Consider the following 23,281-nt stretch of genomic DNA (forward strand, 5'->3'; position numbering starts at 1 on the left):
TGTTTTCCCGCGCAAAACACGGTGAACATGTTTTCCCCCGCAAAACACCGTGAACATGTTTTCCCGCGCAAAACGCCGTGAACTTGTTTTCCCGCGCAAGACGTCGTGAACACGTTTTCCCGCACAAAACACCGTGAACATCATTTCCCGCGCTTGACGACAGTTCCTTGGCTTTGTTTTGAGTTCTGATTGGTTTACTAGGCAATTGTACTTTGAGCTTAGTTCTATGGTGCTCATTACGAAAGTGCAAAATCGTATAATATATCAGGGTTAAGGTACGAGGGATTCAATTCAATTGAGTTTTTTTCCTTCTCTTCCACCCAGGATTTGCGTCAGCAGTTGATTTTTGCCCAGACTGATAAAGAAAAACTGCAGCAGTCGCTGTCTCTTACTGAGGAACAGCAAACGACACTCAACAACAAGCTGGAGGTTTGTGACGTGTCAGTGTTTCGTACGTGTGAGAAAGTCACGCATTTACACGCGCGATCACCACCTTTTTGTTCTCCGGCCATCATAAGCCCACTCAGCTTATTTCAGCTTTTCGTTTCAACCAAGCCTTTTATTTTCACCTCTCATTCCCCGAGCCAAACCTCACCGCAATATATTTAGCTCTTTCTTATCTGCGCATAAACCAAGTGTGTGTGACCATTCAAATGAAAGCTTTTGAGCAGAACTTTCATGTGGTAATGTTTTTTAATGCTGTACAAGGTGGTTCTAACATTTAAGTCTTTGGATAAAACCCTAATGTGTGACCATTCAAATAAACGCTTTCGAGCAGGACTTTCGTGTGGTACTGCTTACTTTGCTGTACACGGGGGTTCTCACATTTAAGCCTTTAAATGATACCCTATAGTGTGTGACCATTCAAATGAAAACTGTCGAGTACTTTCATATTGTACTGCTAATCCTGTTTAGCAGTCGTTTCCTTCCCAAGCGCACGAGAGGTGAACGAAAAGCTTGAGAGGCACACAAAGGCTTAGGGCGCGAAAGCCCCCCCCCCCCCCCCCACCCACAAAAATAGGAAGAGGGTAGAGGCCACTGTCGCGCGTTTGGGCAGGAAACGACTGCTAGGGAGGCTAGTTGCTTGGTGACGGAACGGCGTGAAACGTTTTCAGAAGAATTCGATTGTTATAAGGCTCTTTTTAATTGTAAGTCGCGTTTGTATTTCGTTATCCTCCACTGTACATTCAAAGTTACCACCTCTAACTAAATTACTCGACGCAAAAGGATTGACTCAGCTTTTATCCAGTACTGCCGATCGAAAGTTAACGGTGGACTGTGTGTTTCAAGTGTTATTTTTATTATTAGGAATAATCTGTTTTTCAGACGGTTGTTTATGAATTTGTCTTGCGGTAAACTGTATAGAACTTGTGCTGTTTCGTTTTTGCAGGAATCTCGGCGAATAATTCAAGAATTGGAAAATAGTGCTAAACAACTATCAAAGGATCTAAAGGAAGCGAATGAGGAAAAAGCTGTAAGTATTCCTTGAAATTAATTCATTGGACTATTATTACAGGTAACCACGACATTGTTTGGATACTCTACCTTCCAGCGCTATTCATCGTTGGTAATTCAAGGTTTATAGCTTCCTCGTTTTCTTTAATCTGTTAAATGGCGGCCGCTATACTAGGTTTAATGAAGCATCTTCCAGAAGTTTTGTTGGTTGATTTTTAGCGCGAAATGTTATTTTTCTTATTTGAATTAAATTACGGTCTACGTAAGCAAACTTTCATTATCGCTTGAGGGCGCACAGTGCAGTTCTGTGGGAAAGAATAGTTCCAACTTTTGTTGCTTTTCGCTTTCAAAATGATTCAAATGATGTAATAAATATTTATTGATTTATCTATTTCCCCTGAGATGGCAGTTCGCAATTTCCGCAGCTAAACGCTACTGAGATGTGAACCGACTCGTAGAATTAAACTAAAAAAGTGAAGAAACTCGTTTACAAAGATTTAAATCTGACGCAGGTCTCTGAATGTCTTCTTCGCGTGTTTTGATATTTTATTGGAAACACGACCGGCGTTGTTTTTGAGAACTGTTTTGGAAATACAGGTTTGGTCACCCGGTAACCTATTCTCCGCATCGGTGAATGTTACTCAGTACTGCAAAGTGTCGCTGGCTTGACTTCATTTCATCTCAACCAAGGGAATATCCAATCTTGAAGAGCTACATGAGCCCGTGGTCCGGTCCTCGTCAGGATTGTTACTAAGCAACACAGCTCACATTTGCATGACAAATTTTCGAGTGCTCTATATTTTGCCACCGTCTTGTTTGTTAGACAGACCAAACCATCATTTCATATACTGGAGACCTGCACCATTTCAAAGTTCTTTATAATTGGCAAGACGAGACAGTATATAAGCTTATATAAGCAACACTAATGTTATGCCTATAGCTCTAAAAACAAAAGACGCAGATTAATGAGTTCGAATTGAAACTTTTGTATTGGTGCTACCCAACTGGATCATTGCCTTGCAGTCATATTTATGTTGGACCTTTGTGCGATGTTTTTTCAGGGTGTTTAGACAAGTCGTTGGCGTTCGTTCGTTCGTTTTACCAAAATAATGTAACTGTAAATTTAGCATGTCTGGCAAACATTGGCACTTTACAAGCTTAAGGTGAAAATATAATCTGCTAATTGCAAAGTGCCCTACCAAGCGCGTCATTTTATAATGCGGTTATTGCAGGGAAATAAAATAAAGTTTACTTTTAATGATATTCGGCTGTATACCGTGTTAAATATTTAGTTAGCGGTTGCGCAAACTTTTGAGCGTAATAAGCTTTTTTCACCTGGCGATGCGTTAATAGACCCCTGTCTAGTTGTAAAACAAAAGTAAAACAAAAAGTTTCACTAAGAAATTTGCATACTAGTATTTGTTCAAGCGACCTACGTGGTTCTGTTTGCTTACAACGAAGCCTTCGCTCACGAAAATATCTCTTCTTAGCTTTGAACTTCACGGAGTATTTAAAGTTTTCACCGAGTGGTGGTTTATTGCGGTAAAGTGTGTTGTTTAGTCTGCCATTTTCGCACTTCTACTTCGGATTGGTTCGGAGTTTCGTTAACTCGTATGTTCTGTCCGTGTTGTGGACTCATCTAAATTATGTTTTGTTTTTAAGAGGTTATCACTCGTTTCAGCTTAGTTTAGGGTAACTCTTTCCTTGATATGCATACTTTTGTTGTTGGGAAACAAATTATAAAGCAAACCATCTTTTATTACAACTCAGAGAGGAAAAAATTGCAGAACTTCTGTTATTGCAAATGAAAGCAATATAAATGTACATATCAGACTGTTCGTTTAATATGCGGTCAATTATGTGTGTGCTAGCGGCGTTATGCCGCGTTATCTGTCATAATTTAGATTAATGTGTTACGATTTTTTTGTGATTTAGTATTGACACTAATAGCGACTTCAACTTGTATCTCATTTCGTCAGCAAAACATTTATTGCACCACATTGTTAACTGCTTGTTTTGGATTTTTTTCCCTTATTCAGCATCAAGAAGCCGAGATCGAAGAGTTATTCAGAACACAGGACGATTTACAAGCTAAATACAACGATGAATTGAGAGAGAAAAAGGTAAAATATTATCCGATGAATTTCAGGTTATGAAAGTGTCATTTTTTAGATTGCGTGACGTTGTACCTAAATTTGCATTGTCGCGTCGGTATGCTAATCCATTATGGGTCACGCTATTGGTCCTATTGTCAGCGGTTGTTATGTGGTACCGCAAAATTCCGGTTATAAGCCTTGGGTTTATACAGCTTCATAAGGGTTTTTGTGGGCTTATAAAAGCGGCCTAAAAGCGGAATAGTTTTTGTTTTTTGTTTTTTTGTTTTGTTTTTTTCAGTTTACATGGTCCTATAAGCGGGGTGCAGAGCTTAAACTGGAGTTTTACGGTTTTTGTCTCACGGAGTAATACATTGCTTTATTTAGATTTTCCTATGTATAGCCCAGTTATGTTCAAAGACCTTGATGCCTTTTGCCTATAAGTTTATTTTATTTAAATTGTTTATCGTATTTTTTCTTATAGCTTTTCCAACCACCTTTCAAAGATTTAGTTAGAGTAGTGACTCGATTTGCGGGCAATTTTATTTTTAACAAACTCCCCAAATTTATGTAAGGGAATATGAATTTTCAATTAACCTTTGGCCTTTGAAGTATGCAGTAGTTTCCTGTTCACGCTATCATCGAGTGTCAAGGGAATATTTCGAAGCAATTAGACCATTCAGTCCGGAGTAGGATATAATTTCACTTCTTTGAGGTCCCACGGAATGAATGTACTTATCAATAGATGTCAAAGACTAAAAGTTCAAAGATCTCTGTAAGATACAATCCTTAAAAAGCTTGGTGAAAGTGTGCAGGAACAGTGAACAGTGAATACTGTTTATGCCTGAGGTAAGAATGATTTCGTCAGTCGTTTTATGTTACTGTGCCATGTGGGACGATCTGACGCTCTCGTGACTGGCCTGCTTGTATGTTTGACTTGTTTATGCAGATGTAGCCGCCGTTTCTGCCCCAACTATTCGATTCTATCAGGAAATAACATCTTTTTACATCTGTATCTCAATTGCGCCCTTCTAGTTCGATCATTGGTGCGATAAGTAACCGCATGGCGGGGTAGCGTTGAAATCCAGTGAATCCGTAAATCTTCCTTCCTCCCGCCGTTGTTAAACTGAGTAACTTGTTCACCGTTCCAGTGTTGTATGTATTCCGCTATCTCAAAATATTTACAAACAACCCTTTAGTAAAGCCCTGACTGCTTAAGTGTTTGTGTCATTGTAGGAGCTGAATGATTACATTGAACAACTTCACGAAGAATTGGATGATGTACATGTTCAGTTTGATGTATTGTCGAAGGAACACAAGGTTAGTGGTAGAATACCTCACGGCTTAATTCCTTGAGTATTTGTTTTCTTACCGTCTTTGAGTGTTGATAATGAAGTCTTAGCAACAGCGGTGTAGCCATTTCAATATAAAAGCGGAAGTTCTTCTCGGCTTCCAACAAGCCATTTCATTGTTCGTGACTATTACACGCACTATATAAACTAATGACCCATCTTTAAAAAGTGTCGCCTATTTAGTTCGTTGTTTGAAATCCCACGGTCTTAATCTTCCCAATTCTTAAACATTTTTTTGGTCGGTTTAAGTTTCTTATATTGTACCTTGGTCGACTGTGTTGAGGTAATGCTGTATATTTTGAAAGAATGACTTAGAATAATTACTCTTAATACATGTACGCACTATACGGCTCCTGTAGAACGATTATGTGAAATGGAAGGGAGTTGTATCCCTTTGAGGTCTGCAAGGTAGGCTGCCATACATATGGTGCCGGTTTATTGTTTGGCTACCTGTGAACTGCACACAACGATCAAATGTAAATCATTGAAGTTGCTCCGGCTGAGTAAATGGCGTAAACAAAAGGAAGTCGCTCTATTGACACATGTTCAAAGTTTTAAATCTCATTACTGAATTATTTTAATGGTAGTTTTCAGGATGCTGCCGTGATGTAGTCCATCTGGTCAATTTCTCCTGGTTGAAAACAACAGTACATGTATATTTGTTTATTGAATTCCCATGTCTGCTTATTAATGTATTGATAATGAAATATCGTTTTGTTTAATGATATAACAAAATATTCTGAAGCAAAATGGTGACAACATAGATATTTTTCTTTCTTTCTGATGTTAAGGATTTATCTGGAAGACTAGCGGAAATCCAATCTGGTCAACTGTCCACTGAATCACAACATTATCAACAGCTTTCTGAACTCCAAGAAATTAATACCGGCTTACAGCAGGTGAGACACGCAATAGACGCATGTCACAGAACACGAAAATGAAAATAAACAATGAAAAATTAAAGGAATGTCTGTACAGACTACAGATGTTAAAGCATGATGAGTCACGCAACATGCGTATGTCATGGAACACGAAAATGAAAATTAATAATGAAAAGCTAAAGGAATCTGTACAGACTACAGGTTTAGAAGCATGATGAGTCACGTAACGGACGTCTGTGGAGTCACGCAACAGACGTATGTCACGGAACACGAAAATGAAAAATTAACAATGAAAAATTAAAGGAATTTGTTTCCTGGAAGGAAGTAAAGTATTAATATTTTTTTGGTTCAAAAAATTGCTGGGCTTTTATTTGAAAGGGATTTTGTATCTGAAAATTTTATCAGGATATGAGAACAGTGCATGGTGATACTTTCAAACCAATGATTTACAAGCAAAAGCGTCATTGAAAGAAGATAAGGACTCTGAAAATATTGTATCCACACGAGACGATCATGGTCTCTTGTTCGACATCATACAGTACATGTGAGGGGTGATCGTGTAAGGAATCTTGTGTCCAAGAGTCAAAGAGTCAGCAGCCTATCTTTTACTGTAACTGATAAATAAATGAAGCTTCTCAAAGAAAGGGCGACGTGTCTTTCCAAATGAAATTGACTAACTATATTTGCCCTTACGACGTTAAAAAAAGCTATCTCTACACTTTCACTGCTTTTCTAATTTTTGTTTGTTTCCTGACAGGATAATCAAAACTTGAAGGAAACGGTCAGTACACTGAATACATCTTTTGAGGAAAAAGGAGGCGAACTTACTGAGGCATTGTGTGAACTTGAAGAAAGCAAAAAAGAAGCGGAAAAACTGAACTCCGAACTTAACGCGCTAAAAGAATCTCTTGTGTCAAAGGATAAAGAACTTGCGGAATTGAGAGAGAGATTTAACGTCTTTCATGTGGAAAAGGAGACCATGAGTCAGTCTGTGGGCCAACTGAGCGAGAACTTACAGGGATTGAGCAGCGAGAAGGAAGAGCTAGCCTTGACTATCGAGAGTTTGAACAAGAATTTGGAAGAGAAGGACAATCGAATAACTGAGTTATCAGCGAGTCTTGAACAGCAGAAAAATGAACTGGAGACGCTTAAGGATAGTTTTAACGGTGTTTCCGAGAAGTTGGGAAGTAAAGAGGAAGAGTTTAAGAAAGCTGTTAAAGCTGTGAAACAACTGAAGCAGAATTTACTAAAATCGCAAGAAAAGGTGAAAATGTTGAGCGATAAACTCGAGGAAAAAGAACAAGAAGGAAGAAAATCCACTGATAAATTAACAGCACAAGAGGAGGAATTCAAAGCCCTGAAATCGAGCGTTGAAAAATGGAACGAGAGCGTTCAAGCCAAGGATGCTGAAATTGAAGATTGTAAAGAAAGACTTAACCAAAAAGACAAAGAGTTGGAGAACTTTCAAGAGGTTGTGAACAGTTTGAATGCTAAAGTGGAAGGAACCTCTATGGACTTAGCGACTTCAAAGGAGTTGAACGACAAACTCACGAAGCAAATACAAAATTTGAAAGTCGAAGTTGAAACTCTGCAATCGAGTTTGCAAGAAAAAGGAGAGAATAATAGCAATGTTGAAGAGAAATTACGGGAGCAGTTAGAAGTGGGGGAAGATTTGAGGTCGAAAGTACGTTCGCTGGAAGAATTGATTAATTGTCACAACGAGGAGAGGGAGATGCTTGACAAGACTTGTAAACAACGAGACGAAACCATCGACAAGCTGAAGGAGGATGTAGAGCTACAAGCAAAAAATATAGCGGATTTTAACGAAAAAGCCGCGTCAAAGGACAACGAAATAAAGACTTTACAGGAATTTAACGAAAAATTGAATCTGTCCGTCCTAGAAAGGGAAGAAGAGAATGAGAGACTTCAGCTGGAGAGGAAAGAACTTTGCAGCAAGGTTCATTCTCTTAATGAAACAATTGCTTCTAAGGAGGAGGTGCTGCGAAAATTAAAGAAAAAGCTGGAGTCGTTTGAACAGCAAACTGCCTCTATAGATAAAGATATTCTTTTGAAAGAAGAAGAGGTGCAGCAGCTGAGAGCGTTGAATGAGGAAAAAGAACATTGTATCGCTGACGCGGAATCAAGAATGGAAGCTCAGCAACTGGAATTGAGCAAATTGCAAAATGAAATTTCCGATAAGAATCAAACGATTGAATACAAAGACGAAGAACTTCAGAAATATATAGAAGCAATGGACGAAAACGCTGCGCGAATCTCGTCCCTTGAAACGAGTATTCAATCACTGAACGCAACCCTCGAAGCGAAAACAATGGAGGTGAAAAATCTTGAGGTTCAGCTGAGCGAAAAGCGAACAGAAGTGGAGTCTGTGCAAAATGCCATGTCCAATTTGAGTAGCGAGATGGAATCAGGCGCTCGAGAAGTCTATGAGTTTACAAACAGGATAGAGGAACTACAAAAAGAACTGGAAACCATCACGGAGGCTAGAGGTGAGTTATGAAGTTGTTATAAATAGAGGATATTACACGGTGGCGAGAAGATATGAATTTTATGTTCTCGTGGCAAGAACAATATCTCACTCGTTCGCTTCGCTCACTCGTGAGATATTGTTCTTGCCACGAGAACATAAAATTCATATCTTCGAGCCAACGTGTAATGTTCCTTTTATTATATGGAGAAACCAATTCAACAAAAGCAAAAGGCGGGAATCGTGACTTCATTGAACGATACGACACTCACAAAGGTGACATACGGAAAATACGCCACTCGGATCCCGGATGAAGTGGCGTATGGAATCTACGAGTGGTTTAGTTCCCAGTAAAACACTCTTCTCCATATAATAAGTATGGGTAATCAAATGTTGATGAGTGAAATAAGGAAAATAAATAGGAAAATATCGAGAAATTTCGCGCAATGGGAAGGAGTTTCTTTCCTAATGACTTAGGTTTTGAGTCGGCATTGTGCTCTGACTGGCTTAACTATTTTTCTTTAGATTTATCCAAACAGAAAAGGGTCCCTTTTCTTTCAGCCGATCAGATGTAACACCTGTTGCGCAGGCCATTTTACCGCGCTTTCTGTGGCGATTTTCCATGCTTTCCCATCAGTGATCAGTCGAAGATGCAACTTTTTGGTTGGGATAGTTTTGTTCACTGGACACATCATGGTTTCATTATTAGCTTGTCTTGAATTGCAGCTCAAACTTCTACGTCCAGTATCGTTTACCTCACTTACCTTGTCGTTTCTTTACATTGTACAGATGCATTGGAGAAAGAAAATAAAGAGAAAGATGATAAAATGAACAAGTTCAAACAAGTCGCGTTAAAGGCGAAGAAAGAGCTGGAGAATCACAAGAAACAGGTTTGTCTTTTGTACATGTTACTCGCGGATAGTTTGACAATTAAGTTAGTAAATGAAATGGCATCATTTATTCTGTTGTCTTTTTATGTCTAGTGGAAGGATGAAAAAGGCGAACTGACTTCCACAATTCAAGAACTGAGAGAAGACGCCCAAACATTGAACGCTAAGTTTGTTGAGCAGCAAGAAGAAACTCTAAAACAAGGCAATGAGTATCAGGTATAACAGCGTTTGAACCAGTAACTTCTCTTGCAGTAGTTGGTTTAGCTTGTCACGTAACCCCTTAGCGTCATATCAGGTCGGATAAGGAGTAGTGTTGCGTGACTACTAGGAGGGTCACGTGATGGACCAGGACGTTGTGTTGTTCACTTAATTAAGTGTAATGCTGATGACAGTAAGATTTTCGCGTGACACTTACGTGATTTTTTCTGTGAAGCATAAGAAGAGAAATTTTTTTTGAACTCTGGCTTAGTGCATAATGCAATTTGTTTGGTGAGAATTCTTAAATGAGATCCAATTTTCCGTGCTTGAACTTTATAGGAAATGCAAACTCAACTGACCAGACTGCAAGAGGAACTGGAAGCAGAGAAGACAAAGTAAGTTGCCTTGTTGACCAAATAGAGAGGCAACAAAATGAAGGGATTGTTAAGTCAAATGCTTGCCTTGTCGTCCTAGTAACAGAACTTGACGAGTGACGTGTGTTCATGTTTAGAGGCCATTTGCTATTTGGCAGGGTCATACTTGTTCTGCATGCTAGTCTTAATGAAGAACAAGAAGTCTAAATTAAACGACGATCAAATTTGCTCAGAGTTGACAGAACTTTCCAGCTCGGGTCTAACGAGGATGAAAGTACATGGTAGTTGACAAAAACGGGGCAGGGCGCAAGTGAAAACTCGGGTCCATACTCGTGTACAATTGAGTAAGTTCAAATCGGTGACAATAGTAGACCGTTGATGACAGCGCGCGAGTGTAGGCAACCGAAAGGGAGAGAGAGTTTGAACTCCCAATCAGAAATTCTAGTCTTGAAAGCTATAGAAAAGTGTGTATTGTGTGACTTGAAGCAAATTGATATATGGATTTTGCCATACCGATTGAAATCAAGGTATGCCATGGTGTGTCTGAAATTTCGAACACCCAAGACTTCGTCACTTTTTGTATGCGTCGGTTTCCTTGACGCAATGCTTCTTCTACTAACACCACAAGAGGGATTTAATCTTTGCGTGACTTTCAAAGTAAGGGCCGCGAACATCAACTTAAGCTTTCGTTCATAATTTTTGACATGACTTTTGTCCGTGAAGAGAGAGATTTTCTTATGTGGTAAACTTTATTTGCAGTTCAGCCAGCTCCACCCGTAATGTGTCACAGGTCGAACAGGAACTGGCAAACATCCGCCAAGAAGCAGAAAAATTGTCGACGGAAAATGAAAGTTTGAACAAGAATTATGAATCGCTACTCAAGGTAACTAGGTTTTTTTGTTTGAGATCTGATAGGATCCTTTTAGCCTTTCAGTAACATGAATTTAATTAACTTGAGTTTGTCGTCTAATTCACAGGTAGTGGAGAGAGAGCGGAATGATTCAAAAGCTGAGCAAGAAAAACTGAACACACAGATTCAGGAATTTTTGAAAGAAGTTGAGGTGATAGTCATCAAATTATTTTTTTTTTGTCCAGTGCCATTTGCAGAAGAACGGTGAGCGCGGAAAAATACACCACCAACGCAAAGCGCGGGAAAATAATTCGTGCAACGTCAGTCACAGTGATGTTTTATCGACAGAAATGTTTTATCGACCAGGCAAACGCAAAATCCAAAGTTATTAAAATTTGTCACTTGCATTCGCGCGCTGGTCGCCAGTAAATTTTGATATCGAGTGACCGTTTTATTATTGTCAATAAAAACTACTAATAAATCAATTTTAAAGCGTTAATTGGCTTTTTGCTATGGTCACTCAGGGAAAACTGAGGGAATGTATATTTAAACATGTTAGATCTGAATTGACTCCAGACAGCTAAAGAGCTAGTGAAACTTAATACATGGTGAAATTTTTAGCTCTTTCGGTGTGATATTGAAGGAGATATTGTCTTTCAAAAACTACAAAATTTCTGGCTGGCAAAAGCGCTAATGAGCTCATACGTTCTTTGTAAAATTTTGAGTTTTTAAACCCGCGTTGCACAAAGAGTATTCAATACATCGGGCTCATATTCATTGGCAGAGTTAATCGTGCGATGATCTTTCAATATTCAGAACTGATTTATTTGTAGCTCCATCAGAAACTGAATTGCTTATGCTAATGAGGCAAATATTGTAAACAAGGATTCCCCTATACCGAGAAAATTCAAGTGATTCGTTGGATATTCCACGGTGTACCTCGAGAGAGCACTTGTATGTAACCTCGATTCTAATTTTTGTCGTCTCAGGTACTGAGAACAGAGAGTATCAGGAATAAACAAGAAAGATCTGAACTTGAAAAAGAACTTTCTGGGACAACAACGGATCTGGAACAAATACACAAGGAAAATTCAGAGGTTTGTACAGAAACTTGGTTCATCCCCAGTCCTCTCTGCTAGCAAATATAGGCACGCAATGCGTGTGTAAGAAGCTGTATGTAATCTTTGCGTTGATTTTAATTATGTTTACTGTTTATCAGCTCTCGAGTAAATTGGAAAACGCGGACGAAGACTTGAAAGAAGAGCGAAGACGTCACGAGGAGACAAGAAATCAACTGGAGACAACTAAACGGCAACTGGAAGCTGCTGAAAAGGTACAACTGTTTGTGACTCTGACTTGAACATGCGGAAGATTTTGACAGAGGGCTTTGTGAGTCACTCTTTCTCAAATGTGGTGCTACGTTCATGCCAAATTCATTCATCTTGGAAATGATCTTCTTTTTTTTTCTTCGCCGGTAATATCTTGGCAAATTTCAATTTATATCGACGATGTCTGCATCGCTGCTGACATTGTACATAGACATAGAGATGGACAATTTATAGACAACACATTTAGCTATGTGTGATAGACAACACATTTAGCTATGGAAACGGTGCGTCCTATAGACTTATAAGCAGAGTCTACAGGACGCACCAGCTAGTTTACATGTGCGCCAAAAAAACAAAATAACAAAGTAAAAATGTATGTAGAATTGGGTACAAATTTTAAGCTAGACTATCTAAGAATACATAATTACTATAAAATATCTAAGAATGTATAAGAATATAACAATGTATATAAATTGTACAGATAAAAACTTTGCATAAGTAAGATAAGAAAAGCAAAAAGATTTTTAAAATAAGTTCACATATGGCAGCTGATGTCCACGTCTCTTATTACATTTCTACATACTTTACGGTTGGCCGAGGCTCTGATTGAGTCCGGGAGGACTACTAAGTAGCGTCAATATTCTTACACGCAGAAGATTTGCCTATTATTGATCTGGCTGTCTCCTTTCTCCTTTCTATAACAGGCTTGATCGCTGAATTCGCTCGTGTATTAGAATCGTCGTATAGAAACTTATTGCAGAGAGAATTATTCTTCAAGACTAACTTTGTAACTCACCTCCATTCTCCATGTTCCTCTTAGGAACTTAAAACGAGACCAATTCGGTGGCCACTCAGAGTAAACGTCTGGAATGCATACTAGGTTTAGCTCGATGTACGAATACTCATCTGACAAATCATTATGCCTATTAAAATCCTAGGAAGCAAATCAAAGCAGCTTGATGAGCTTGGAAATGGAGGATTATCAGAAATCCTTGGAGGCGCTTCAAACCAAACTTGCGGAGAAAGAGAAGGCATTACAAGATTCACAGGAAGAGGTGTCTAGAGTGGACAAGAGAGCAGACGACTTCAAAACGCAGATCGGTGAGGACAGTTAAAAAGGATTGCAATCCAATGAGATTGAAAACGCATCATTGCATACGTTTAGCGCACTTAAAAGCAGCTACGTCACGCTTTGCGCATCTTGAAAAGTTTAGCTTAAAGTTTTCAAATTCGTTGTGTGTAATCCGTGTTAATCTTCTCCATCCTTAACCATCCTTGTTCCTGTATGGGTTATTATTATGTTGCAAGGATGACACGCAAATTCGTGAAGAGTTCCAAATTTTTTTTTTTTGGGAGGCGCGGTGGCCTCATGGTTAGTGCGCTCGTCTCCGGATAGAGCGGTCCGGGTTCGAGCCCTGGCCGGGGACATTGTGTTGTGTTCTTGGGCAAGACACTTTACTCTCACAGTGCCTCTCTCCACCCAGGTGTATAAATGGGTACCGGCGAACTTAATGCTGGGGGTAACCCTGCGATGGACTAGCATCCCATCCAGGGGGGAGTAGAAATACTCCTAGTCACTTCATGCTACAGAAACCGGGATAAGCTCCGGCCTGATGGGCCACTTGGCTCGTATGCAGACTTTACCTATTATGTCTTTGGTGTTTTTCTATCCTAGAGAACTTTTATTTTCAGGTTTCCCTCTATTTAAAGGTAATTTTGTACGTGGTTAAAGTAACTGAAAATAACGTGTTTGGGCTGGTCTTGGTAAATCAGCCAGTCGAAGAACACAATAGTGCGAATACTTAGAAACTGGCTGAGGACTTCCATTTTGCTTGCGTTTAGAAATGGTTGACAATCAACGGCAACAAGCTGAGGAGAGAGCGCTGAAAATGAAGTCTATGCTGGTGAAAACAAAGAAAGAACTCACAGAAGCCAAGAAGCAGGTGCGAAGATTTCCCTCCCCACCCCTCCCTAACAAGCTTCTCTTCACTTGCTTCCCCCCGGACCCTCCTCCTTAAGCACCTTTTCCCTGATCCATTGTACTTTTCACTTAAACAAACAGTAGAATAATTTAAAAACGGTATAGCGTAATTCAAGAGTTATGATCATTTCTGTGCAAACGACGATTATATCTGACGGACCATTGTAAGTCAAGTTTAGATCAGTCTGTGAGGTGCATGCTTGGAATAAACCAAACAGTGACCAAGCTTAGCGTGACGCAGCAGTGTCACGTAACATAGCGTGACTTAGCCTACGTGGAACGTCCTAAACTTTGATGAAATAATACGAGTCTGTTGCTACTGTTTTTCTAGACAATGGAACAGGAAGTAATCGAATCAAAGTTGAAAGGACAATTGGAATCCGCCACTCAACAGGCAGAGCAATACAAGGTTATTTCATTTGTTCTTCTTAATGCCTTCCTCCCCCCAATTTTTATTTTCGTTTTTCTTTATTTTAGGTGAATTCTTGTTAGAGTCTCGGAATGTTCATTCTGGTTCTTGCGCTGTTTTACCCGTAAATACTTTTGATTTTCGTAGTATTTTCAGACTTTGCTGAACAGGCACTTACTTAAATAATTATTCAGAAATAATGGTCTCATTCTGATTAGCTGGTAAACGAAAGTATTCAGATTTTCTTGAGACTTTGAAGAATAACTCAGTATTCAGAAACGAATTGAAATTACTTTCCCTTTCTTGAGTAATAAGAGATACCGTGAGATACAACGACGATTCGTCACCCAACATATAGATTCAAGTTTCAGTGGAAAAGCCCATATTTACGATTCGTACAATGTATATTTTAATCGAGGAATTCCTCCGTTATGTGATGAATTTTCCTGTTTAATCTTCTAGGTCGAGTTGTCTTCTCTAACGGCCGAAAGCCAAAGCTACCAGCAACAAGTAAGTAGGTTGTTTCTTATATATTCAGTCCCGTCATGCTAGGGAAACCAGGGAAGCTGTGTGTGTGCAGACTTGAAGCTAAACAGAAGTGTGTTAGTTGGCAATTAGTGAAGAGAAACGGAAAACGCACTGACGAAAAATAGGTTGCAAGTAACCTCAAGCATCAATGTCTTTCTCTTCGCAGCTTCGTTCATCGACAGAGAGTAACAAACGCAGCGTAGAAACACTGGAGGCTAAACTAACCAAAATGAAGGCAGAATGGGAAAGCTCCAAACTGGCCCATGAAGCCACGCGGGCCGAGTTTGAAAGCTACAAGGTATGTTAGCATAACGTCTTAGAATCACAAGAAGAGTTTTCAGTTCTTGTTTATGTTCAACAAAAATAGCACAAACACTCGCACACGAACATGTCTCGTTACTTTACAACACTTCTCTGACAGAACTCGCGTTTATTTAGTTCTGGGAGACAGGATTATTACCGTATCAGGCACTCGGTGTACTGAATATGTTGTGCCACCAAGAAGCTCCTCAAAAATAACGATCATGTTTGGCTTTTAGATGGTTTTCTAACGACTTCTACTTCTCGATGAGGGTCTTTTAAGCCCGTTGAGAATGCGGATTATTTTATATATAGAAAATTCACTTCTTTTGAAGTCTCTATCTTACTGTTTTTTTTTTTGCTTGGTGTTTTCAGACTCGTGTTCACAGTGTCCTCAAACAACAAAAGACCAAACCTGCCCCTCAGCCGCCAGAACTGGAGAACTCCGAAAGGTTTGTATTCATTACAATTCATAACATTGTCACCACACAGCTCAGTTAAGTTCAAGGAGAATGTTGTAATATGTACCTGGTTTCTTAGATGTATACTTATGCTTGGATTTGAATTAATGTTTTTCTTTCGCTGGATATGTAGAACGCGTTTGGAGCAGGGTATTGAACAGATGAAAAGTAAACTACAAGAAGCGAAGTAAGTAATGGTGGGTCTTTGGTCCTAAGAAAAAAACGCTATATTGATAAATCATAGATTGTGGGTTTTTATACTATTTAATGATCACGGATTTTCAAGACAAAAGGGCAACGAAATTAAAATACGAACAATTTCCCTTCTTTAACTAACCGTGATTCTCTAATAAAACATATTATAAGAGTAGAAAATTAACAATACAATATACCGTATTTTCTTGATAAAACGCGCCCGGGGTTTATTTCAAACTTGACTTCATTGATAGGGCGCACGTTTGACTTTTGCAGTACATTCGAGGCTAGAGTTCATTATAATTTATATTCACTATTTTTGAAAGCTAAAAATCTTATAATTATAACTAAAGGTTATTGTACTCGAATATGAATTCCTTGGGGGTCTTATTTCCAAATCTCAGGGAGCAGGGATGGCGCAGTGATGAGAACGCTCGCCTCCCACCAATGTTTCGGCCTGGTGCCAATTGTGGGTTGAGTTTTTTGTTGGTTCTCGCCTTATTCCGAGGGCTTTTCTTCGGGTTCTCCGGTTTTCCATCCACCACAAAAAAGAACTTCTCCAAATTCCAATTCGACCAGGATAGAGGACCTGCATGAAAACCAGATAAGGCTGATGTGGCTTCAACTCTAAATATTGCAATTTATTTTGTTAATTTTTTTATCTATCCGGGAGATCCGTCTTTTAATCGAGAAGATTGGGTACTGGTGTCGTTTTCTTGACCCTTAATGTTCATTTTCTCTCTTATTATCTCCTTCAAGTGAGAAATGCAGCATGCTTCAAAGCGAGTATGATGAATTGGAGACTGAACACGAGAGACTAACAGCCAGACACAGTAAACTGATACAAGATATAGATAACAAGGAAGCCCACTGGAAAGACAGGTAAACAATTTAAACAAGATCTATTCACAAGAGGTCGTGGTTAAAATCAGATGAGGTTTTTTTGTCTTGTGTGGTTTCATTCCCAAACCAGGGTTAATGCCATTCTGAAACGTGTTCATGAGCACTCCATAGTTTGTAACACCACTGTGGAATACAGTGAGATCCCGTCCACTTTACGCCGGAGGAATTTGAAAACGGAGGTTTCCCTCTGAAAAGGCATCAAGTGTTTTCAGTCCACACTACGCCGGAGGAATTTTTAAATGTAACAATCACCGGTCATTTTGGGTTTGTGTTTGAGGAAAACTCGGTCAAGGAAGTCACGTGATTATCGTGACGTCATCGTTTTCAAAAAGCTCAGTCTGTTTTCAAAATTTTTTTCCTCCACACGAAAACGCAAAGCCGGCGTTTTCAAATTCCTCCGGTTTGAAGAGCGTCTTTGTAAAGCTCTGTTTTCGTGACGGATTACATGTAGTGTGGACGGTAGGCCTAAACGTAGATATAAAGCTGCGTTTTCAACTTTCTCCGCCGTAGTGTGGACGTTGCCTGAGACAAACAGCAGTAGGACATAGGCTGTCGTCGCCGTTCGTTCGTGAATTTTGTCAAAGAACATTGGGTTCATTGTCCTTCAACTATTTTTTCGCGGCACGCGCGGGTTTAAAAATTAGGAAATGTTACTCGGATATTCGCCAGTTTTGGCTGTGGCATATTCAATCACGTGGCGCGTTCAGACCAATCGCGTGCAAGCGGAAAATATTCGATGGATTATAATAATCAATATTTGATAATTAGTATCTAAATCGTGCTAAAAGAAATTTCACTTGCACTTTACTTCAGATTGAACAGTAATTACGCCTCAAATTTTATGGTTTTGTGTGTTGTAAGCATTTCTTTTGTGTTATAGATTTGAGCGACTTAAGTCAGAAAGAACCGCTACCAACGAGGAACATCTGGAGGCGATAAGACACATGACACTTCAGAATGAGTCTGTGGCCGCTACTTTTAAGGTAAGAGGATATAGAAGCGTTACACTACACAGAGGAGCAATGACTGACGTGAAATAATTGTTCACTTGAATTCCGCTATTTTAAACTCTCAGGAAAAACGCGAAATAGTTCGAGATGGCAGGGGTTGGAGATTGCCGAGATTAATGACTGAAAAGTATACCCAAAGGAAAGTCGTTCAGAAAGGGTTTCTCGTATGTGGAGAGCCGAACTCCAGTTGCTCATAAGGTGGATATTGCTATTCATGTGAGAAATTACTGCCCAGTGGTTTACAAACTAACCTACTGAATCTTACCCTTTTCCGTGGATTGTGTGTTGTCAGTCCTGTGAAGATCTGGATAGGTCGTTGTTTAATAGCGTGAGTTCCGCATTTGTTGGTACATCAAGACCGCATCTCACCCTAGTTCAGTGATCATTTCTCTCATTCTCTTTACCTGCCTGCTTAACAGTATATCAGTATTGTAGGGAGAGTGAACATCTTGGTCAGTTTTGCGCGGTGACACGAATTATTTCTGATTGTTGTATCAAAGGAAAAACTCGACGTCATTCAAGAAGAACACCGGGCACAGTTGGAAAGAGTGCAACAGAAACTGACAGAAGCTGAAAACAAGTACAGCAAGTTACAGCAGGAAAAACAACAACAGTCCCAGCAGGCCATAGTCAGATCTCGTTCGCCACCAGATCTCGCGCTGCAAAGGGCAACAGAGGAGCGGAGGCCTGGAGAGGTAAGTTGCCATTCGTACTTACATTTCGTAATTGGACCCGACAGACATTGAGTTTTTCATTCCTTTTCGTCTTTAGGGCATGGATCAAAGTGAATTAGCAGAAACAGACTCCGCGCCGATGGTGAGTTGATCTCGTAAGAGATTCCTTTTGACACATACATGTAGGGTGTTACACGGTGGCAGTAAGATAGTAGCAAAAACAATATGTACGAGTGAGATATTGGTCTGCAACGAGACTGAAGCTCGGCGGCTGGAATATCTTGAATATCTCTCCTTTAGTTTACTTCGAAGAGACCCCTTGGATAGTTCTTAGCCACAGGAAGTTTCTTTCTTCAATTTGGCACTTTTGGTATTTACGTGCTCCTCAGTGAACGATTTTATGTAGGCTTCAGTGAATTTGACATTCCTATTGCTCGCCACCTTTCAACCGGCTTTTGCAAAGTTTTGGCAGCTGTGCAATGCAATGGCGCGAAATGACGTCATCGATACCCTCACTATTGAGGATATGGAAAATACGCCCCAGTGGTCCCGGATGTAAATTCGTTTAAATTTTAGTAGTTGTACATTTTCCGGTAAAACCCTCCTTGACTTAAATTCGGCGTGTGCCCCCCCCCCCCCCCCGCCCTTAACCAATGGCAACAAACCTGTTGTTTGCTTGGGTAAACAGGATACAAACTTAAAGTACCAATCACGACTTCAGTTTGTCGACCTACCTTCCCTTGATATTATCGGGTTTCGTAAAAATGGGAATTAATTTTTGTTTGTCGTGGAAAAAAAAAACAATGTACCAGAAAATGTACTCTACCAGAGTGACTTAATCACATATCACCTCAATTTTTTGGCGAAATTTTACCTGTCCATTTTCAAACATCTAGCGTTTTCTTCAAGTGAAACGCGTTAGGGTAGCCTGGTGGTGCGCCAGCTAGTGTAGCGTGACCTAGCCCAGCCTAACCCAATCTTGCGTGACCTTTTGTATACAGTACTTCGTAATGAAAGGATTCCTGTCTTTTCAGGTCAGTTCTCCTCCCACTACACCAATAACGCCGTCCATCGCCTCGACTCTTGAGAAAATACTTTCACCGACATCTCCGAAAAGTCCGTTGACCCCAGGAAGCGATGAAGGTAAGAAATCGAAGGCGTGAGTTTGGCTGCTATTTTGAGATTTGTCACGTGTTATCCTGTAATTTTTCGCGCCGTAAATGATCCGTTTCCAATTGAATATGATGGTGTTGACAAGTATAGGGGATCCTGCTTTTTCTAAGCGTTCTGAATTCATGGTGTTGATTGCTGGAAAAATTGTGAAAAACTTGCGTCTAGTTCTCAATTTGTGTGTTAGGCATAGACAGTTGCAACAAGTTCTCAGTTGTTCAGCCTACAAAAAGGAGATATACAGAAAAAGTCTTTTCACAAAATACGAACGAAGTTTTGCGCAGAAAAGATCTGGGTTAACAATTGATGTTTTTATCTTCAGCATTACGAGGTCCTCCCTTGGACGAAAACCTGCTTCTCTCAAATATCGCAACGGCTAACAAGAAAGTAGAACATCTAACAGAGGTAATTCGTTGAGTACTTACTTATTAGTGTGTTTATTATTTTGATTATAATTATAGTGATTACGTAGTAAAACTGTGTTTTTGAGAATGGGAAAGGGAGTGCATGATACTGGTTGAATGTTAATGCAGGTTAACACAAATAAACTCCAGGGCAAATATTTTATAGTAAAGTTGATTCAAGCAGACTTTTACATCGATCATATATCTCCGGACCAACTACGGAACCTGAAAAATTGCTTAGTTTGGGGCGGAAAAAACTGTCGAGAAATAGTTTGTTGATCATTGACTTAGCCTCTTCCACGCGTTCAGTTAGTCTGGCGTAGCGCGAAAAACGGTGAGCGAACTTCCGGCGCCGCGCGTCTCCCCTGTCGCTTGCCGTTTTTCGCGCCGCGCCCCCTAACTAACTGAACGCCTGTAAGAAGCTATTGGCGTCTAGTAAGCCGGAGAGCAGCGCGAGGAAACCCCTGGTACAGTCTGGAAAAAAGGAACCATCTCAACACAGTGTTTTTTCCGTTTGTTTCTTCAGTTGTTGCGTGAAAGTGAAGCGACTTCTATGAGACTGACAGAGCAGGCGAAAGTGTTAAAGGAAGAGATAAGAAGGTATGCAACCGTAGCAACGTGGTTGAAGAATGTATTTTACATCCGCACATATTAAACAGTTTGTTATACAGCTTCAGAATCGTGGGTTTCAACATTCCGTCGACGTTTTCAGAGTTTGCGAATATCCCATCTGTCCATTTATACGATCAATAGCGTAACTGATTCAAATGTTAATCTATTTGCTTTTTCAAAGACTGGAAAGAAACCAGGAGCGAGAGAAAGAGTCTGCAAACCTGGAGTACCTAAAGAACGTCATATTACAGTTCTTGAAGTGTCGTCCAAGCGAACGAGAACACTTGGTTCCAGTCCTCACCACTATGTTGAAGCTCAGTCAGGACGAGAAGGACCTGGTGATACAACAAGCACGAGGTTAGTTTGAATTTTCGGTTACAAATTCTTTATGCTAAAAGTAATATTTAAAGCCTTTTTGAAAATAAGTTTTCGTTCCTACCGAAAACGTGACAAAGTATTTTTATTTACTCCCGTTTTCATCTGCTCCGAAAGCAATTTGGATTTGGCATTACGTGAGAGTAAAAAGGGAAGCTGATGATGGTTAATCGATTCCTCACAAGATACACAGCATTGTCTTTTTGTTAAGTCCTCGTTTCCATTCGTCTACACCAGAATGATGAAGGCACATTTGAAATAGTTTGCTCTTTCGGAAAAGTTACCAGAAGTCTCCATTTTCGATGGAAACGATAAAGGTTTTTTAGTTGTTTTAATGTCGACGGGAAAAATAAAAGCACATCAATGTGGAGGGGTCCTTACAGCTTCTTTGCGGTGTTCCAAACTGAAAATCACTTTTGTTTTTAGGAGCTGAAAATGACGAAAGTGAAGAGGCAGGAGGGTGGAGCAGTTATGTTTATCGATGGACCTCTTTCACGTAAAAAAGAACTCGAGTGCCACAAGAAAAGAGTAGAAGGCGATGGAAAGGAAAAATGGAGACAGGTTTTCCGAGTACGAACGCTCCTAACCCGTCACGTCTTACGAGTAGATATGAGAAATCAGTTGTTTTAGGACAATTACAGCTATCTTTCCTCTATAATGACTGTTTATACCATCGTTTGAACACAACTTGTAACTTACGTTTTGGTCATATTTTTCATGTAACTGTATCATCTTCATTTTTATACCATGCCGTAGAAAATACAGCCAATCAAAATACAGTAATACGGTATTACACCCAACCTTCCCATCATGCTCCGCGCGTATGTCGCTTTGATTGTGTTATTTTCTATGGCGTGGTATAAAATAGTTATGCAACGTTCTCTCGTGTTACACCATGGAAAATCCCCCTAGTCACTTGCATTTCTTGGTACCCACACTCGCTAAGAGGTTCGTGTGTAAACAGGAAAAAATTCAAGTGGCTCGTGGGGTATTTCATGATAAACCTCTCGAAAGCGTTACATAAGTTGGTTTAAATTTTTGGTCCTGGCGCAAAATTCTCGATATTTACAGACGCGTGCTGTCAAGAGGCTTTTTTTTTGTGCACTGACATTTTAAGTAACTCTTGGGGATTTTAAGATATACCCCTTGAAAGCAGTTATTAAGTGAATTATGATTTACTTGTAAAATTCAGTGTTAAGCTGCTACCACATTGGTAAATTTAAGTTAGATGCGGAAGAATTGTTCGAATAGAAACAAATAGGTTATTGCAATTTTCACCAGTTTCGTACATTACAAGAAAATCGGAGCAAAGGCATGTCAAAATGCACCTTTAGATTACATTTAACTACATTCATAACGTAACGATGTATACTAGTGCGATAAAATTCATTCTCTTATGGTTGTAAGGATTTTATTTCCATGAGCATTTCATGCATCCGTACTAAATGGAGTGACCTCCGAATGTAGGCAGAATTGATAATGAGTTAGTACTCTAGTTGACATTTAATTTCCTTCGACGACAACTCCTCGAATTCGTTCGTCTCTGTTCTTGGGAGTCGCTAAAAAAAAAAAGAAAAAAATTATTTAACATGTTGATAATTTGACAAGATAAATAAATTAGAATTTCAATTTTAGTAATGATGGCGTACCAGATATGGGTTGTTAAATGAATTTATTTACGTAAAATTTAAAATGTAATGGTTACGTTCATCATTGTCAGTTATTTATTGCGAAATTTTAAGGTGAAGAATATAGTTTGTTAAATAAACAGTCTTCCATAAGCTATCCTGTGTTCTTATATTTAGTTCATTCTCACGGTTGATCTTCGTCTAATTTCTTCTCACAGTATCCATTCAAAAAATCGTCAAATGAATGTAGGCCTTGTGCGTTTTCATAGTCTTATTTTTTGTGTCCCCTAGTTTTCGTATTTTTCCATAGTTACCTAGCGATGAGAGAGCCAATCAAAGTCGCGGCTCTACATTTAAACAGTGTGAGTATGTTGGCAGCCAGCGGCCAAAATCCCGGAAGAATTGTGAGTTATACACTGTAATAAAAACCTCTATTGAGCGGCCGCAGTCAGCTTCTTGCCGTCCCAAGGGTGATTTTGTTTTGTTTATACCTCTATTAAGGTGGCTCAACACAGTTTCCAACACTTAGATTTTGATGGGTCGTTAATAACCCTTTTTATCACTTGATGCTACAATCACGGTATCAAAAGACTGCCCAATTATTGGTGAACCCGTTGTTATCATTTTCGTGACGAAATAGGTTACCATAGCAACAGTATGACCTAAAAAAACACCCTTAATTACAGCTTTAGGGGCTTATTAGTCAAAAACGGCACGGTGAAATT

At 39.5% G+C, this 23,281-nt stretch overlaps 1 protein-coding gene across 4 annotated transcripts in view; it reads left to right on the forward strand.

The window, feature by feature from the left end:
- The window catches only part of LOC110068090 (uncharacterized), a 56,864-nt gene extending 34,151 nt beyond the window's left edge, over positions 1 to 22,713 (forward strand). For all 4 annotated transcript variants that reach the window (XM_089293058.1, XM_089293059.1, XM_089293060.1 and 1 more), the window contains 29 exons: positions 325 to 429; positions 1,391 to 1,474; positions 3,495 to 3,578; positions 4,785 to 4,868; positions 5,692 to 5,799; positions 6,539 to 8,288; positions 9,056 to 9,156; positions 9,250 to 9,372; positions 9,694 to 9,749; positions 10,488 to 10,611; positions 10,706 to 10,789; positions 11,568 to 11,675; positions 11,798 to 11,911; positions 12,845 to 13,007; positions 13,749 to 13,849; positions 14,219 to 14,296; positions 14,759 to 14,806; positions 14,991 to 15,122; positions 15,500 to 15,576; positions 15,719 to 15,772; positions 16,540 to 16,662; positions 17,564 to 17,666; positions 18,194 to 18,388; positions 18,465 to 18,509; positions 19,402 to 19,510; positions 19,860 to 19,942; positions 20,468 to 20,541; positions 20,735 to 20,910; positions 21,355 to 22,713. In XM_089293058.1, coding sequence (XP_089149184.1) covers positions 325 to 429; positions 1,391 to 1,474; positions 3,495 to 3,578; positions 4,785 to 4,868; positions 5,692 to 5,799; positions 6,539 to 8,288; positions 9,056 to 9,156; positions 9,250 to 9,372; positions 9,694 to 9,749; positions 10,488 to 10,611; positions 10,706 to 10,789; positions 11,568 to 11,675; positions 11,798 to 11,911; positions 12,845 to 13,007; positions 13,749 to 13,849; positions 14,219 to 14,296; positions 14,759 to 14,806; positions 14,991 to 15,122; positions 15,500 to 15,576; positions 15,719 to 15,772; positions 16,540 to 16,662; positions 17,564 to 17,666; positions 18,194 to 18,388; positions 18,465 to 18,509; positions 19,402 to 19,510; positions 19,860 to 19,942; positions 20,468 to 20,541; positions 20,735 to 20,910; positions 21,355 to 21,428 — 4,560 coding nt within the window. In that variant the 3' untranslated portion in view covers positions 21,429 to 22,713. The remainder of the gene's footprint in view (positions 1 to 324; positions 430 to 1,390; positions 1,475 to 3,494; positions 3,579 to 4,784; positions 4,869 to 5,691; positions 5,800 to 6,538; positions 8,289 to 9,055; positions 9,157 to 9,249; positions 9,373 to 9,693; positions 9,750 to 10,487; positions 10,612 to 10,705; positions 10,790 to 11,567; positions 11,676 to 11,797; positions 11,912 to 12,844; positions 13,008 to 13,748; positions 13,850 to 14,218; positions 14,297 to 14,758; positions 14,807 to 14,990; positions 15,123 to 15,499; positions 15,577 to 15,718; positions 15,773 to 16,539; positions 16,663 to 17,563; positions 17,667 to 18,193; positions 18,389 to 18,464; positions 18,510 to 19,401; positions 19,511 to 19,859; positions 19,943 to 20,467; positions 20,542 to 20,734; positions 20,911 to 21,354) is intronic.
- Positions 22,714 to 23,281: the final 568 nt, after the last annotated feature.

This window comes from Orbicella faveolata, unplaced genomic scaffold (genome assembly GCF_042242905.1).
Source record: "Orbicella faveolata isolate gen_17 unplaced genomic scaffold, um_ofav_v1 contig_25, whole genome shotgun sequence".
NCBI lineage: Eukaryota > Metazoa > Cnidaria > Anthozoa > Scleractinia > Merulinidae > Orbicella > Orbicella faveolata.